This window comes from Euleptes europaea, chromosome 19 (assembly GCF_029931775.1).
Source record: "Euleptes europaea isolate rEulEur1 chromosome 19, rEulEur1.hap1, whole genome shotgun sequence".
Lineage (NCBI taxonomy): Eukaryota > Metazoa > Chordata > Lepidosauria > Squamata > Sphaerodactylidae > Euleptes > Euleptes europaea.
This window is the reverse complement of record NC_079330.1, coordinates 189,200-206,000: the sequence shown is the minus strand read 5'-3', so window position 1 is coordinate 206,000 and position 16,801 is coordinate 189,200. Positions and strand designations below refer to the sequence as shown.

General features: G+C 57.0%; 1 protein-coding gene across 2 annotated transcripts; it reads left to right on the top strand.

Annotated features, from left to right (window-relative positions):
- Window positions 1–1,528: 1,528 nt before the first annotated feature.
- On the top strand, window positions 1,529–15,466 carry CLCNKA (chloride voltage-gated channel Ka). 2 transcript variants are annotated; one of them, XM_056864936.1, is made up of 19 exons: window positions 1,529–1,649; window positions 4,290–4,418; window positions 5,587–5,715; window positions 6,039–6,178; window positions 7,075–7,152; window positions 7,711–7,789; window positions 8,300–8,425; window positions 9,444–9,528; window positions 9,632–9,733; window positions 10,384–10,468; window positions 11,045–11,218; window positions 12,364–12,433; window positions 12,604–12,705; window positions 13,008–13,221; window positions 13,842–13,975; window positions 14,329–14,391; window positions 14,630–14,739; window positions 14,976–15,062; window positions 15,419–15,466. In XM_056864936.1, exons 1-19 carry the CDS (start codon window positions 1,529–1,531, stop codon window positions 15,464–15,466), a joined length of 2,076 nt encoding a protein of 691 aa, XP_056720914.1. The 2 variants fall into 2 exon arrangements, with proteins under 2 accessions (XP_056720914.1, XP_056720913.1); XM_056864935.1 differs by having other exon boundaries at window positions 14,329–14,441; window positions 14,656–14,739.
- Window positions 15,467–16,801: the final 1,335 nt, after the last annotated feature.

Sequence of the window (16,801 nt, the reverse complement as noted above, 5' to 3'; positions counted from 1 at the left end):
GCTGACGGCAGCCCAGGGGGGCTTTTTGTTGGAGTCGAGGCATCCCACTCGTCGCCCCAAGGTTCTACTGACCGGTTTGCTGCAAAGCATCTTTGCCACACCTGCTGGTCTTTGGCTACACACATTTCAAAATTAAATGCCCAAGCCCAGGCTGACCTTTCTTTGGGGTTGCCAACTCTAAGCTGGGAAGTTCCTGGGGACTTGGGAATGGAGCCTGAGAAGGGTGGGATGTGTCATAGAGTCCATCCTCCAAAGCAGTTTATTTTCCCAGGGAAATTGATCTCTGTAGTCTGGAGATCAGTTGTAATTCTGGGGCATTTCCAGGGCCCACCTGGAGGTTGGCAAAAAAAAAAAAAAACCCAATTCCAGGCCCTTCCACAAACCATTTTCTCTGCAGCAGATCTGGAGCCGGCTCCAGTGCTAAAGAATGGGCCCAGGGCTAGGCCGGGGTGGCAGAGCTCTGTGCTCGAGCCTCTGTCTAACAGGAAGGTGATGAGTGAAGGGCCCTCCCACAGGCTCCACCAGAGACGGGGCGTCTGCTCTCTCCCTGCACCGAGTCTCTGACCAGGAGAGAGTTGGGGGGGGGGCACTGATCTGGACAGGCAGCCCCCTTTGGGAGAGAACGTCCTTCTGGCTGCAGCTGCTTATGCACCCTGTCAGGAAAACCTTCCGAACCTCGGCTGCAGGGTGCTGCCCAGAGGCCCGTCTTGGCCTGGATGGTTGGATGGGGGAGGCCAGCTGGCCAGTCTCCTCCTGAGCAGAGCCGTGGGGAAGGCCCCCACCCTGGCTGGGCTCCTCGCGGTTCAAGCAAGTTCCGGGAGCTGCGCTGCCTGCCTGGCCAGTTTCACCCAGCCCCGCCTTGGCTGCATCTCACAAGGGCATTTTGCGCAGGGACCACAAATGGTTAGAGGTCAGTGAAGGGGAGGGCGCGGTGGAGGGGGAGGGCCAGAGAGACAGGTGCGCAGGAGTTACCTGGTCAGCACAGGAGCTGAGAAAGCCCAACAACCTCCAGAGGACGGTTGAGGCCAGCAGGGTAAGTCTTTTCGAGGCTCCAGGGGCGGCTTCCAAGGGAGAATTCCTCTGGGGCAGCAAAGCCCCACTCTTGCTCGATTGTTAACTGAGGATTGTTAATCTTTACAAATTATCTGCGCCCCCCCCTTTCACCACGGAAGCTGCCTTGAATTTCTGTTTCAGGTGGAAACATCAGGCCATGTTTTACTTAATTTAAAATAAATATCATAAGAGGTGCTTACCTGGCACTCCCACCTGCTGACCTGGTTCCTGACAGCAGGTGCTGGTGTGTGAGTAGGATGTAGTTGCTCAGCAGTGAAGGGGAAAGCACTCTCAATATGCTCAGAGGTACCCTTTTCGATTGCTTCCCAGATGACAGGCTGTGAGGAACACAGCCCTAGACGGGGACCGAGACCAGAGTCCCAGGGATAAAGACCCAAGAGGCCTGCAGCAACAAACCTCGTTGGGCTGACCCCATTCTTTTTTTCACAGGGTCCAGGAGAGGCCGAGGGGGCAGATGGCCACAGAAGGGGCATCCCAACTCTGGAAGGGCAAAGGGGGATTCGAGGAGGAGGGCAGAATTCTAGTACTGGAAAAAAACTGGAGACCTTGGCCAAAAGCCCGGAGGAGGGTTCGAGGTAAGCCGCCTTGAGCCAAGAGGAAAGGCGGGGTGTCAATATTTTAATAACCAATCAATCAATCAATGAGGAGCACTGGCTCCGATGGAAAGCTTCATGGCCGGCAACACCCCTCCCCACAACCCTCCATGGGCCAGGGGAGCCCTTTTCCTTCGGACCCCTTCCTGACACGAAAGGCCTTTTGAGTAACTCCACACTCTTTTGTTTACCCAAGTGGAAAGCGGTCTTGTCGCCCGGCATTTCTGAAGAGCAAGATTTGGGCCCAGGAGCCCCTGGACAACCAACAAGATTGTCAGGCTTTCAAGAGACAAGTAGATAAGGGATGCATTCCCATTCCTGCTTGTATCTAAGGAAGAGAGCGCTGGCTCTCGAAAGCATGTAGCCCGGACATCTTGTGGGTCTTTAAGGGACTCCTGGACTCGAATCTGGCTCTTCTAGAGCAGACTGGCAAGGCTACACCCCCCGCCCCCCCTCTCGGGAGTCAGCCAGCCCACGGGTCTCTCCAGGCCAGGCTGATCTGCTCTGACGACGGGCGGGGCTCTCCAGCGTCTCAGGTGGGGAAAGGTCTGCTGGACCCTTCTTTTATCTGGGGAAGTGCCCAGAGATTGAACCTGGGGGCTTCTGCGTGCCAAGCAGACGCGTCACTGCGGGCCCTGCCTGATGGAGTGAAGGAGATGAGAATCCGGGGTTTTTGGATTGCAGACTGGTGGTCCTGAGGGGATTTACGGCAATCCTAAGCTGGGCTACACCCCTCTTGGTACACTGAGTTAATGGGGTGGGGGAAGAAAGAGACCTCCTGCTTTCCAGCCACACACCAATCTCCTGGGGGGGGCTGTTTCCCCATCCTGTTTACTCCCCAACTGCAGTCAGCAGCTAATTCCACCAGCCACTTAACGATTAACGTTTCTCACCAAGGTCATAAAACAGGGATGGGGAACCTCAGGCCCGAGGGCTGTATGCGGCCCCCGAGGACATATTTTGTGGCCCTCGGGAGCTCCGGGGCCCTGCTGCGGAGGCGGGGCGCAGGGCGGCCTTCCCCAAGGGTGTTCCTGGGGCCGTGGCTTACAGGGGCACTGCGGCGCCCTTTGGACCTCCTCTCGCCGACTGTCGGCTGTTGGTTGGCGAGAGGGGAGGGGGAGGGATGCTTCCCCCAAGGCTGCCCCCTACAGCCACGGCGTGCAGGAACGCCGCGGCACATTGTAAGCCCCTCTCGCTGCCTGTCGGCTGTTGAGCAGCAAGGGGGGGGGGAGAAGAGGACGGCGGCTCCCGGCGGCAGAGCATGTATGCAGGAGCCAATCGGGCTTCGGGGGGGGGCTTTTGTGGACTCTGGGGGGAAAGGGTATGGAAACTGGGGCCCTGTCGCACGGGGCCGGCGTGTGCGGGTGTGTGCGTGCGGGGGGAAGGCTTTTCTCTCTTTTCTTTTCTGTCACTCTTTCTCCTTTCTCTTCCTCTTTTTCTGTCTCTTTCTTTGTCTCCCTCCATTCTTTTCTTTCTTTCCCTCCGTCGTTTTCTTTCTTTCTCCTCCTCTCTCCATTTCTTTCTCCCTTTCTCTCTCTTTCTCCCTCCCTCCCTTTTCCTCTTTCTCTGTTTTCCTTCCTCCCTTCCTCCCTTGCCGATTGACTGTGGGCTGCGCCCCCCTGGCACCTCGTTTGCTTGGGCCCACCGCTGGCTGCCCTCCCGCCTGGAGGCCTTCTCTGCAGGCCTTCTCTGTGTGGCCTCCCCTGGGGTTGCCAACCTCCAGGTGGTAGAATTCAAACAAAACAGCACAAGAACAAAAAGCAAATCTACGGCACATAAATACCCAAACTGGAAATTGCTAATAGAAGTGTATTCTCAAAACAACCAACATGTAAACAACCAACATGTCAAGTATCACAATATGCATGAAACGCAAGGTGTTTGAAAGTTCAAAAGCAACGGAGTGATAAAGATGCAATGGGCTTCCGGTAAATTCCCATTTCATAACAACTTTTTCAAGCTTCCAAATCTTGCAAAAGAGTCCATTTATGAAGCAAAGGAGCGTACCTGAAGGTGATGGATTCTCAAGCATACGGAGGACTTGGAAGCTTGAAAAAGTCGTTATTAAATGGAAATTTACCGGAAGCCCATTGCATCTTTATCACTCCGTTGCTTTTGAACTTTCAAACGCCTTGCGTTTCATGCATATTGTGATACTTGACCTGTTGGTCTTGCACCTGATTTTTTGTCAACTGTGGTTGTTTACCTGTTGGTTGGCTTCTATTAGCAATTTCCAGTTTTGTTATTTATGTGCTATAGATTGGCTTTTTGTTCTTGTACTGTTTTGTTGGAATTCTACCTTCCTGTTTAAGCACTTGTAGCCTTTCTTGATTACTAACCTCCATGTGGTGGCTGGAGACCTGGCAACCCTAGCCTTCCCCCCCCCACCGGGAGATCTACACCTGGTATGGCCCCTGAATGATGTCATAAATGTGCAAATGACCCTTGGCAGGAAAAAGGTTCCCCACCCCTGTCATAAAAGATACCTACACCTCTCAGGGTACTGTCCAGGTGGTGCCAGACATAAGGGCAGCTCTGGACCCAGCAGCCCTGGCGAGGGGGGGCTGCTTGTGGGGGGGCCATACATCCAACTCACCCCTGGGCCTCTGCCGCCCCCTGCAGGCTGCCTGGCGTGTGTGAAGAGGCAGCTGTTCCGGGTGGGTGATGACTGGTACTTCCTTTTTGCCCTGGGGACCCTCATGGCGCTCATCAGTTTTGCCATGGACTTCACCGTCTCCAGGGTGGCAAACGGTAAGAGTCCCTCCCGCAGATCCCTCCTCCACCCCACCGGGACAGTCCTGGATCCAAATTCAGGCTGCTGCAAGCTGGCCGTCTTCCTCTGCTCTGTGCCAGTGCCGAGTCTTGCCTCTAGCGGCTGCAGGGCCTTCTTGCCAAGCCAGGAGAGGTGGGGGCGGGGGGGCAAAGCAAACAGTGTCTGGCAGGTGGCCACGCCTCTTCCAAGGGCACCCTGGCAAATATTTTGCCCCAAGCAAAGGGCTCACGCGTATCCTCAGCTGCCGGAAGGCTCCACCCTGGCTGTTCCTTGTGCCTGGTTCCCCCCCCCCCGGCTGCCTCCCCCTCCTCCCCCCACCACAAAGCCCACCTCTTTGCCTCCAGAATCCCATAGCCTCCACGCCCCTGTGTCCCCCTGCCAGAGATCATTGCCAAACCCCTTCCCCAACACGCTGCATGCTGGAGGTTTTCCCCTGCCCTGGCGGGGTGCCCATCTGCAATTGAGCCGAAAGCTGAGGGGGTGAGGGGGGCTTTTCTGCTGAAAGGCCCTGATGTGTTCGGCATTGTCAACAGATCAAAATGTCTCTGGGCAGCTGCAGAAGGCATCACATGCCGGTGGGGACACGTGGAGAGAGAAGCTGCATCCTGCCCACCCTCCCACACACACCACCGTCCTTCCTAGAGATGACTGGGGGGGGGGGGGCTGAACCCCAAAGAATGGCCCTCCTTGCAACCCTCACGAACCACCATCTAACAAGGCAACCCCCAAGCAAAGGCCCAGAGACAGGGGCAGAGTCTGCACCCCTCCCCCTGAGGCGCATGAAGGCATCCCTACATGCCCTTGCCAACCTCTGTCCGCCCTCTCTCCCACTCACCCCATCCGAAGCCCGTGGCCCCACAGCCGGGGGGGGGGGGCCTCTCCCTTTGCTTCGTGGTCCTCCACAAAGTGCCCCCACACCCTTCCGGTCCGGCATTCACGCGAGGCATTCTGAGCCAGAGGAAGGTCTGGAGAGAAAGAGGAAGGATTCCCCTGCGGCCACACAGCCCGCCCGTGGAACTGTGTCCTGCTTCACCTGGGCCCCTTTGGGATCGTAAGGGTGTGTCGTCGAGCTGCAGCATCAGCCAGGTCATGCTTTTGAGTCAGGAACAGATTCCCCTTCCATCCTCCTCCTGCCCCATTTCCTAGCTCACAAGTGGCTTTATCAAGAAGTTGGCGATTATCCAGTGCTGAAGTTCCTGTCCTGGACAATCTACCCCGTTGCCCTGTCGGCTTTTTCCACCGGCTTCGCACAGAGCATCACGCCGCACTCGGCAGGTGAGTCCAGGTGGATCACTGAGTGCGACCCTCGGTGGGGAACGAACAAGCTGTGCCTCCCTTGTGGTTAAGAGCAGTGGTTTGGAGCGGTGGACTCTGATCTGGTGAACCGGGTTGGTTTCCCCACTCTTCCACATGAAGCCAGCTGGGTGACCTTGGGCTAGTCACAGCTCTCTCAGCCCCACCTACCTCACAGGGTGTCTGTTGTGGGGAGGGGGAGGGAATGTGATTGTAAGTCAGTTTGATTCTCCCTTAAGTGGTAGAGAAAGTCAGCATATAAAAACCAGCTCTCCTCCTCCTCCTCCTCTGTCCTCCTCCTAAAGGTTCTGGCATTCCAGAGCTGAAGACCATCCTCACAGGGGTCCTCCTTGAGGAGTACTTGGCCGTGAAGAACTTTGGCGCCAAAGTGGTGGGGCTGACCTGCACCTTGGCCTGTGGGAGCACCCTCTTCCTGGGAAAAGTGGTGAGCAGCCCCCGCCCTGGCAGTGGCTCCCCGTGGCTCCTGAGAGGGTCCTGAGAGGGGAGAACGGAGCCTGGGTGTGGGTCCTCCCCTCTCTCTGCCACAGTGTCTGTGGGCGGCCACGGGCACCCCTCTCCCCCTCACTCCAGAGTGGCAGCCGGTCAAGAACAGGGCGCTGAAGCCCATCAAAGCCTGCGCTTTAATCAAACTCCGGCATCACCTAAAACTGCGTGGCGGGGTGGGGGTGGGGGTGGGGCTGGACTTGGCCATATTCCCCATCAGGCCAGGTGAGTTCTGACAAACATGGTACGGCTGAAGACGCCCGGCTGCAAGAGAGACCCTGATTGGCTGTGGCGGCAGCTGCTGCCCTACACCTGCTGGAGCATGCCCCCCCCATACCTATGGCTGCTGGAGTCACCTCAGGCTCCGGCTCCCCGACTCCAGGTGGGGCTGGGAGATCTCCTAGAATGACAACTGGTCTCTGGATAACCGGGTTATCCAGTTTCCCTGGATAACCCGGCTGCTGTGGAGGATGAGTTGGCTATTGTGGTCTCCCCCCTGCTGAGCTCTCCCCCCTGCTCAAGCCCCGCCCTCCCCAGGCTCCACCCCCTAAAACCTCCAGGGATTTCTCAACCCAGACCTGGCAACCTTCCGAGGCTCAAGAGTGTGGGTTGCCAACCTCCAGGTACCAACTGGAGATCTCCTGCTATTACAACTGTTCTACAGCCGATAGAGATCAGTTCACCTGGAGAAAATGGCCGCTTGGGCAATTGGACTCTATGACATTGAAGTCCTTCTCCTCCCCACCCTTCTCAGGCTCTGCCCCCCAAATCTCCTGCCAATGGCAAAGAGGGACCTGGCAACCCTACTCAAGAGCGGGGGGCTTCTTCTTTTTCCAGGGCCCCTTTGTCCACCTCTCCAGCATGATTGCTGCCTACCTGGGGAGAATTCGGACCACCGTCTCTGGGGAGTATGAGGTAAGGGCCAGGTGGGGGGAGGGGGGAGCTACAGTTGCCAGCTTCCAGGTGGTGGCTGGAGATCTCCTGGGATTACAACTGACTTCCAAGAGACAGAGATCAGTTCACTTGGAGAAAATGGCCACTTTGGAAGGTGGACTCTATAGCAATATAGCCCATTGAAGTCCCTCCCCTCCCCCCTCTGGCTCCACCCCCAAAATCTCCAGGTATTTCCCCACCCCAAGCTCGCAACTCTAGGTTGAGCATGTGCACCTCTCACGTGTGCGTGTCTGCCTGTTCAAGCCCTCCTGCACCTGCAGTCGGGGGGTGGGTGGGTGGGGGGTGCTTAAAAAGGGCGATCTCTCTCCTCTCCACACTTTTGCGCTTTGGGCACTGGGAATGCGTAACTGGGGGGGGGGCTGTTTCTTCAACAGTAATTCTGTTGGTAATTGCTCCTGTTTTTCATGGGGAGGCTTTTTTTTGCACGTGGGGTTCAGACAATCGTCTGGGGTCCTTTTGCATCAGAACTCGTTTCAGCTGCATCCGGCCACATTCAGCAAGCAGCTCTTCCTCTCCTAGGACAAAAGCAAACAGAACGAGATGCTGGTGGCGGGGGCTGCGGTCGGCATGGCAACGGTTTTTGGGGCACCCATTAGTGGTAAGCTTGGTATGGCCGGGGTATGTGTGAGTGTGTGCTGGGGGTAGCCAGGCATGGAGCACCTGGCCAGAGACAGGGAGAGGCGGGGTGGGGTGTGTGTGTGCAAGGCCTACAGTACGTGGAGTAAGTTCCTACAGTAAGTGGTTTCGCTAGACTAACACGCAGTGGGTGCAGCAGGGCATTCCAGGGTGGCCTGGGTCCTGAATTCAGCCCTTTGCACATGAACTGGGAAGTCTGTTGAGAGTTCTCTCCAAAGCACGCTGCATCTCTTCGGGAAGTGGGACGCTCCAGAGGTCCGCAATGAGGAGAAAAGGCAAACTGACCGGTGGCCCCTTTTCAAAGCCATCAGCAGAAGATTAGCCAGGAAAATGAATGACTGGGCGTCAGTGGGTGGGTCCGGGGGGGGGACTGAGACTCCATTGGGGGCCAGCTGTGGGCCCTGGGGCCCCTGAGCGCCTTGCTGGCGGCCTCCCCCACCACTTTCATGACGGGGGGCCTGCTCTCCCCCAGGGGTCCTGTTCAGCATCGAGGTCGTGTCTTCCCACTTCGCGGTCCGGGACTACTGGAGGGGCTTCTTTGCCGCCACCTGTGGGGCCTTCCTCTTCCGCCTCCTCGCCGTCTTCAACAGTGAACAAGGTGGGAGAAGCACGTCCGGCAGCAGGGCACGTAGATGCCGGCCCTGAGCTGGATCTGGGTTTCAGTCCAGCTTGCAGGGCAAACAGAGACCCCCGTGCGGGCCAGAATGTCCACTCTCATAACAAATGCCTCTCGCACTCATGCTTATAAGCACCGACTTCCTCTTCAGTAGCTGAGGGACGGCTGACAGAGGCAAAGAAAAGGCTCCCACTGGAGACACACAACCTCCCCGCCCGCCCCGGGGTGACATCAGAAAGCTCGCTGAAAGCAGCCCGCTCCTGGGTAGGATTAACAGCCTCCAGACTACAGAAATCACCTCCCCTTGAGAAAATGGCTGCTATGGGGGGGGGGGTTTCTGTGGCACGAGGTCCCTCCCCTCTCCGAACCCTGCCCTCCTCAGGCTGCACCTCCCTATCTCCAGGAATCTCCCAGCCCAGAGTGGGCAACCATAGTCCTGGGGCAGTGAGAAAAAGAGAGGAATGGGTAGGGAAGGGGCCTGGGGATTCACCCGTCTCTTCCAGAAAGAGGTGGCCCCTCAGCCTCTGCCTCAGCCCTTCCACGTGCAGAAGATGCCCAAGGAAGGGGGCCGCTGAGCAAGGGCAGAGACCACCGGGACGTGGCCAAGAGAGGGCTCGGCTCATCTGGGGGGAGGAGTCGCCTTCTCGGGTGTCCTGCTTGAGCGGGGGGGGGGGGGCTCAAAACACTTCACCAAATGTTGCCAAAAGCGTTCCAGACAAGATGGGTGTGTGTGCCTGGGATGCAGTGGGGTGTCTGCCAGGGAAACCACCCTGGGGTTGGCATCCTGGCTGCATAAGGGAGGGACCTCAGCTCACAGGCAAGTCATGCAAGTGCCCATCAGGGCTGGCAGACTTGTCCTGCAGTTTGGAAAGGGTGCATAGGTGGGGGGGGGATCCAGGAGGTGGAAGGAGAGGAAGTGGGGGGGAGCAGACAGGCCAAGAGGCTCTGGGGGGGCTTCCATGATGGATGGCGTTCCCTCACCTGCTTTCTCCCCTCCCAGAGACCATCACAGCGCTCTTCAAGACCAGTTTCAAGATTGATTTCCCCTTTAGCCTGCCAGAGACCCTTTTCTTCATGTTCCTGGGGTGAGAGGGGGGGCTGCTCCTGTCTCTTTGCAGCAGGGACATGGGGGGGGGGCGGAGGGCAGAGCAACCCAAGAGATCGTAATTCTGTTCCTCCTCTTTGCAGCACCGTCTGTGGGGTCGTGAGCTGTGCCTACCTCTTCTGCCAGCGCTGGTTCTTGGGCTACGTCCGAAGGAATTCGTTCACGGCCAAGCTCCTTGCTTCCGAGTAGGCATCTGAGAGAAAGCCATTCACTGTCTGCTGGGGTGGCCCCTCATGCCCCCACAGGACAGTCCCAGGGGAGTGAGAGGGCAGAGGCCAGGGAAGAAGAGCCCACACCTCCCCGAGCGAGCACTGAAGACTTGCACAGAGACCCACCACTTTGGGAGGCCAGGGAGGTTGAAGAAGAAGCAGGTCGACTGTAGGAGAAATAAGTAGAAAGTACCAAAACCTCATTCTGTACCTGATACTTTTGGGGCTTTGCTCAGGGGGCAGCAATCACTCCTGGTCAGCATTCTGAGCTTGGCTTTGCACTGTCCTAAACAGCAGTACAAAAGACCCTCCCCCCACACCCCAAAAAATCATGCAGCATTGTACTGAATAGCCTGCAAGCTTTCAGGTAGCACAGAGCCATTAATAGGTTTCTGGCTGATGGCAGAGCTTTGCGTCTCTCCGAAAGGCTGAGGATTCTTCCCTGAACAAAATCTGGGCCAGCCCAAGGGAGCGGAAGCTCTTCTCCCACAAACCAGGCTGGCGTTGGCGCTTCAGACTGGGAAGGGGCTGCAGTTTTCCCAGCAGAATTGACTTTTTGCATCTGGATACTTTTGTGTTCCTGAAAAAGCAGCACTGACTCTCCCCCCCCCCCTCCGCTCTTCCAGGAAGCCCCTCTACTCCGCCCTGGTGGCCTTCCTCCTCTCCTCCATCACCTTCCCTCGGAGCTTGGGGCAGTTCATGGCTTCCAGGGTAAACAGTCATTCTTGTTCACCAGCATCCCCCCCCCCTTCCCAGTGTCTGACTTGACTGGGGCCTCCGGGTGGGGGGAGCAGGCAGGGGCAAGGGGAGGCACGCCGAGGGCCAAATCCCAGGACCTCAAGCGTGGACGGACTGCGTGCCTGCCCCTTCCCGCTGGGAACACAGCGCCGCCGCCGCAGAGGGCCCGCGAGCGAGAGCTCCTTTGGTGGGATGGAGGGAAATGCCAGGGTGATGGGAGGGAGCAGTTGATCTGGGCACTTGGAGGCAGACCGCGTGGGCACAGGACCAGTGTCGTCTGACTCCCTGGACCAAGAGGATGCTGGGCTGTCGGGTGAATGGTCCCTGACTACAGTTCCCTCCTTTGACCAGCCGGTGGGGGGGCGCGCAGGGGAGCCAGGGCCCCCTTCACAGGGTCCCTGGTTTGGACCCTGGCCGAAGGGGAGGAAGACATCCAGCTGGGCCTGATCCTGGTGCCTCTCTTGAAGCTGCACTCCGCCCCCCCCCCACCGTGGGTCGCTGGTTCTCCTTCTACCTCCTGCTCCAGGTAGCTGGTTTCTCTCTCCATAGCTGAGCATGAAGGAGCTGCTCACCTCTCTGCTGGATGACCGCACCTGGGGCCTCCTTTCCCGGAACGGGTCGCTGGACAGGCCTCTCCATGTTGATCCCCAGGATCTCTGGCTTGAGTGGTGGGACCCAAATATCACCGCCTTTGGCTGCCTGGTGGTTTTCCTGGTGATGAAGGTACCAAATCTCCACTGTGGGGAGTCCCTTTTTTGTTGTTGAGATTACACTATTCACAAGGATGTGTCTTGCGCACGCGCATGTGTGCGCACAGTGGAGCTGGGAATCCCTGTGGGTGCTTTGGCCAGGGGGGGGACTCCCAGGGGACTCCCTGTTGGCCGCAGGTGTTTTTTTCAGGCCTGGTTTAAACAAAAAACTGTGACTGCCGTGCCAGACGGTTCCGTATGGGCAGCTGATATCCTTCAGGCCTCGTTACGTTTCCTTCCTGGCTTTTAGATTATGTCCCGTTCTTTCTGTGCCACAAGGTTTCTTTCCTTAATGCTAGGTGTAAGTTCTTATGGGTTTTAGTAGGCAAAACCCCTCTTGTTATTTTACTTGTTATTGTTCTGGTATTATCATCACGCTTACAAAACCATGAAATGATCAGCGGTGGCTTTGCCTGCCGAGTGAAAAGCAGCCCGGGGGGGGGGGTCTCCTTCCCTGGAGCTCTGCCAACAGAGGTCTGGCTGGTGAGACGCAAACTTTCATTCTCACAGCATTCACTCAACCCTCACCCAACCTCTCCTCTTTCCGGGGGCCCTGCTGTGCCCCCCCACCCGCACTAGCTATCTCTCTTCCTGGTCTTCCCCCCCCCCCCCGCTATCAGCTTCGTCTCCTTCTCTGAGCCCTGTGTGAGCCTTCTGCCACCGGTGGGGGGGAAGCAACCGCCTGCCTCCCTTGCAGCAGGATGCCCTGATTGTCAGCCGCCAGGGCTTGACCCTTCGCCCTCGGCCATTGGAAGGCTTCTGGGAATCCCACATCATCAGGTGGCGCCAACAGACCATCAGGCATAGAATCAGAGCGTTGGAAGGGACCACCAGGGTCATCTAGTCATTCCTGCACAATGCAGGAAATTAACAACTACCTCCCCCCCACACACACACCCAGTGACCCCTACTCCATGCCCAGAAGATGCCCAAGATGCCCTCCCTCTCAACATCTGCCTAAGGTCATAGAATCAGCCTTGCTGACAGATGGCCATCCAGCCTCTGCTTAAAAACCTCTAGGGAAGGAGAGCTCGCCACTTCCCAAGGAAGCCCATTCCACTGAGGAACCGGCGCTCTAACTGTCAGAAAGTTCTTCCTAATGTTTCCTTGATCTTACAGTTCTGGATGCTGATCTTGGCTACCACCATGCCCATGCCTGCTGGATATTTCATGCCCGTCTTCATCTACGGTGGGTGCTCCCAGTATTGGATGGGTGATGCTCTGTGCAGCTGCCATGCTCCATGCAGAGCTCATGCGAAAAACCAGAGGGGAACAGCGAGGGTGAACTGACTTTGAAGCCCACGTAATGTGCATCGTGTGGACACAGCTGTCAAGAGCTCTGACTTCTTTCCCCAACAGGCGCAGCCCTCGGCCGCTTGGTGGGCGAGTCCATGGCCGTTCTTTTCCCCAGGGACATCAGCTGGGAGGGACCCATAAGCCCCGGAGGGTACGCACTAGCAGGTGAGTCTGGTGTGGCTTGCAGAGGCTGGAGAGACCCAGGGCCCCTCTGAGAGCTCTGGTTTCTTGGTGCTTCCCCCCAAGTCTCTGACCCAACAGTCTCCAGCAGTCAGTCCCTCTTCCTGAGCACGAGGGAATCTGGAGCTCTCTCGTGAGACCACCGTTCCCAGGGACAATCTTTTGCAGTGCTTCTGGTACGAAATTGGCAGCGCGATGAGGTGTCGCTGCATCCTCTGGCTGCTGTGCGGGACAAACCCTTTGTGGCTTGAGACCGCGGGCAGGAGCCATCTGGGTCTTTCCCGCAGGGGCAGCTGCTTTCTCTGGCGCAGTCACTCACACCCTCTCCACGGCGTTGCTGGTCTTTGAGATGACGGGGCAGATCGCCCACATCCTACCAGTCACCCTGGCAGTGCTCATTGCAAATGCCATCGCCCAGAAGTCCCAGCCCTCCTTCTATGATGGCACCATCATCGTCAAGAAGTTGCCCTATCTACCCCGCATTCGGAGCAGACACATCGGGTGAGCCACGGGCAGCCATAGTGAATGCCGATGCAGAATCCATTGAGCTTCTCTGCCATCTCCCCATCTTCCTTTAGCAATCCTTTCACTCCTTTGTCATCCAAAGGCCCAACTGCGCCTTTCAAGAAATGTTTGTTGTTGGTCTCAATGCTTTTAGTGATGTGTTCCTCAAATTCTCTTTTTGCTTGCCTGATTATTAACTTACACTTCCTTGCCCGCCCCTGGGCTCCCTTCTGTTCACTTAAGTGGGCAAGGCATTCTGTTCTTTAAAAGTAAACGTTAGCCTTTTATTTCTGGCTTCCTTGACTTGGGCCATTAACCACGACGTCCGTGCGAGGCAGTGTTCCTCTGTTAAGGGGGCAGAGGTTCACCCTGAAGGAGGGCTGACTTCAACTAAGCTTTAAGAAAACAGTGATGTTTCCATGGCTCCAAGAAGATGCTGGACAAGGTCACCGGGAAGGGAGGGGGCAGAAAGTGCCCCCGCCATAGCAGTCTGCTCCCCTCTTTCCTTCCTGGGACTTTTTTTTGGGGTGGTGTTGGTGGTGTGGGATCCATTTCTGTCCTGAGGCGGAAACTGCTCTTTCTGCCTGGAGCAGCAGCTAAATCTGTTCTCTCCCCAGTTCCTACAAGGTCACCACGCAAGAGTTCATGAACACCGAATTCCTGGCCCTGTCCAAGGATGCCACCTTCCAGGAGATTCTCAGAGTGGTCACCTCTACGGAAGACCTGGAGTATCCAGTTATTGACAACACAGGTGGGACCTCAGAGATGAGCAGATTGATAGGGTTGGTAGCGCAAAAAGAGAGCCGGGAGGCCTATCCTAGAAGGGCCTCCCACTGCTGGCTCCCTCTTTCACTTTTGATTCTGCCCACCCCCTTCTGGAAATATCCTGGCTGAAACAGCACCAGGATTTCTGCCAACATTATGAGAGCCGCACTGCAGAGACATCTGTGGGGACTGCAGGAACCTGCCGCTCAGCTCTTGCTGCTCACCCACTCTCAGGAGGCCACGGCCACGCAATGCAGAGGCTGCCCTGGGAACAGAGGGGCTGCGAACACAGGCTTCCAGTCCCCTGGAACCAGCCTCTCCCCCGCCTTTCTCCTGCAGAAACGGGGATGCTGGTGGGAATGGTGCAGAGGTCCGAGCTGATCAAGCTTCTCCAGACCAGCGAGGATGAGAGGGGCAGCAGCCCCCCCAAGGAGCACAAGGAGAAGGAGGAGGTGGGTCAAGGGCGCCCACAGCTCCCTGTGGCTCCAAGGAAGGAAGGCTTCTCCCCAGCAGGGGTGGGGAGGCCTCCCCCAGCACCCTACGGGCATTGCTACACCCACCCAAAGGTCCTCTGAGCCACCATCTCCCCTGGGGAAACGGACGCCCCCTCCCCCGCCTTCCACCGCTCCCCCGGCCACCTACGCCACAAACTGTCCTTTTGCACAGACTCGGCCCAACCAGTCCCTGGGCGAAGGCTGCAGCATTGATCCGGTCACTCTGCAGCTGTCCCCGTGGACGTCCCTGCATCAGGTGAGTCTAAGTGTTGCTCCCCCCTCCCCCCCATGTTTGCTTCCACAGTTTCACTTTCAATGATGCCAGAGATTAGTGGTCAGTGAGGCGAAGGGTGAGGCTGCTGGCTTTGGGCAACTGACCCCTGTGGAACCTTGGACGGGCTGCCTCAGAACGCCGCTTTCCTCCTCCGCGCTCCTTCCAACACCTCTCCTTTCTGCTCTCCCCCCCCCCCCTCTTATTTCTCTTTCTAACAGGCCCACAACCTTTTCGAGTTGCTGAATTTGCAGCGGGCTTTTGTCACCCAGCTAGGCAAGATCGTGGGGACTGTCTCCAGGAACGAGGTATCAGGCGACTCATGGAGCTGGGGGAAGTGAAGGCAGTGGGGAGGGAAGGGGTTCCCACCCTGTTTCCCCCTCACGGTGCCCTGTGGCCTTCCTGCGCAAGCCTATTCAGACCCTGGTGCAGTGCTACCAACATGGGGTGGGCAGCAGGACAACCTGTGCTCCACTCTGAAGAATCTGGGGTCGGCTGCACACGGCTTCCATGCCTGCGCATCATCCGTGTGCTTCTGAGCCCGCTCCAAAATACTGATGCTGACCTACCGTGTAAAGCAGTCAAGGGCCAGACTCTGGACCGCCTGAGGGAAGTCTTTCCCCACACCTGCCCTCAACATCGCCCTGGGCCTCTTTCTCCCCAGATAAGAAAAGCCATCGAAGACCTGGCAAACCCCAAAGCGGCAAAGTGAGAAACAGACTCCCAGGCCAGCGGGAGAGACCCCACGGACAAGAGAGGCAGGAATCACAGGGCGGGAGCTGACAACTTGCTTTCCAGATCTGTTTTCAAAACCTACCTCCCTTCTCTGCTGAGGGCAGGGAGTCCTGTGCTGTGCTGGCGGAAATTGGCGTCTGGACACTTTGGTTACCCTTTGGATGACTCCTCACCTGCCCCACCTCTGGCATTGGGCACCCCCCCTTGCTTCCCTCTGCTGCAGCCAGGCCTGATGAAGGGAGCTCTGATTCGCCAAAGCTCATCGCCCGTCACACTTCTTGGCCTCTCAGGTGCTTCTGGACTCGAATCCAGCCCACTGAAAGCAGGCCTGGCTTCTCCTAGCAACTTTGCCCCCCCCCCGCCCACCCCCTGCTTCTCTGTTCCCTCCCTTACCACATCAAATTTCAGAAGGTGAGATTCTCAGCTTAGGGCCCTCTACCTTTTCACAGTTACTCTATGTAGAGCCATGCATACTACTACTACTACTAATTTTCACCCAAAAGCACTGAGATAAACGTAAAATAATATTTGTTGTGCAATCCTCTTTTATTGACAGCGTGTGGTGTGGGATGGACAGGCACCCGTGCAAACGGCTGTGAATCTGTAAAGCCAAGCTCCCCACCCTGAGCATGCACCCACAGCCAGGCCCAGAGGGCCACGTGGAAGCTGTGCCAATCCGAGAGATGATAACTAACCATTCGGGTCACCCACGGCCTACTACGTTCCCAGCACTCAACTGAGAGCTGCTGCTGTATTGCGGGCACAGCGCTCTCCTGGGCATCTTTTTGTACTGGCAATTGAGGATGCCAACCAGCTGTGCCACCATGGGCTGTGGTGGGACCACCTTGGCCCCTGGAAAGACCTTGTTTTGGATGCATGCAGCTACACCACTGCAGAGGTCACCACGTCACCCCGTGTGCCGCAGGGGTTAGAGGGCTGGACTAGGATCTGGGATATCCCAGGTTTGAATCCCCACATGCTGTGGAAGCTCACTGGGTGACCCTGGGCCAGTCAGTCACACACGCTCAACATAACCTACTTCACAGGGTTGTTGTAAGATTAAAATGGAGAAGAGAATTACATCAGCCACTTTGGGTACCCCCGGGTTGAGAAAGGCAAAGTAGAATTGTTTTGCTGAGCATGTTCCAGGGGTCCGTCCATCCTCCCCACCTCGCTTAGAGCACAACTATGCCTCCAGTGAAGGACAAAAACTGAGAAAGGGGGAGAAACTTGAAGGAACAGAGAGTGAGCGGGGGGGGGTGGGGATAAAAGATGTTGATTGCTGAAGAAATGAGATTGCGGGATAAAGAAA

Coding starts and splice junctions, on each gene's coding strand:
- CLCNKA (XM_056864935.1), top strand. CDS start 1,529: ATGGCCACAGAAGGGGCATCCCAACTCTGGAAGGGCAAAGGGGGATTC. Junction 10,469..11,044: donor GGCAGTTCATGGCTTCCAGG/GTAAACAGTCAT, acceptor CTCTCTCCATAG/CTGAGCATGAAGGAGCTGCT. Junction 11,219..12,363: donor TGGTTTTCCTGGTGATGAAG/GTACCAAATCTC, acceptor TTGATCTTACAG/TTCTGGATGCTGATCTTGGC.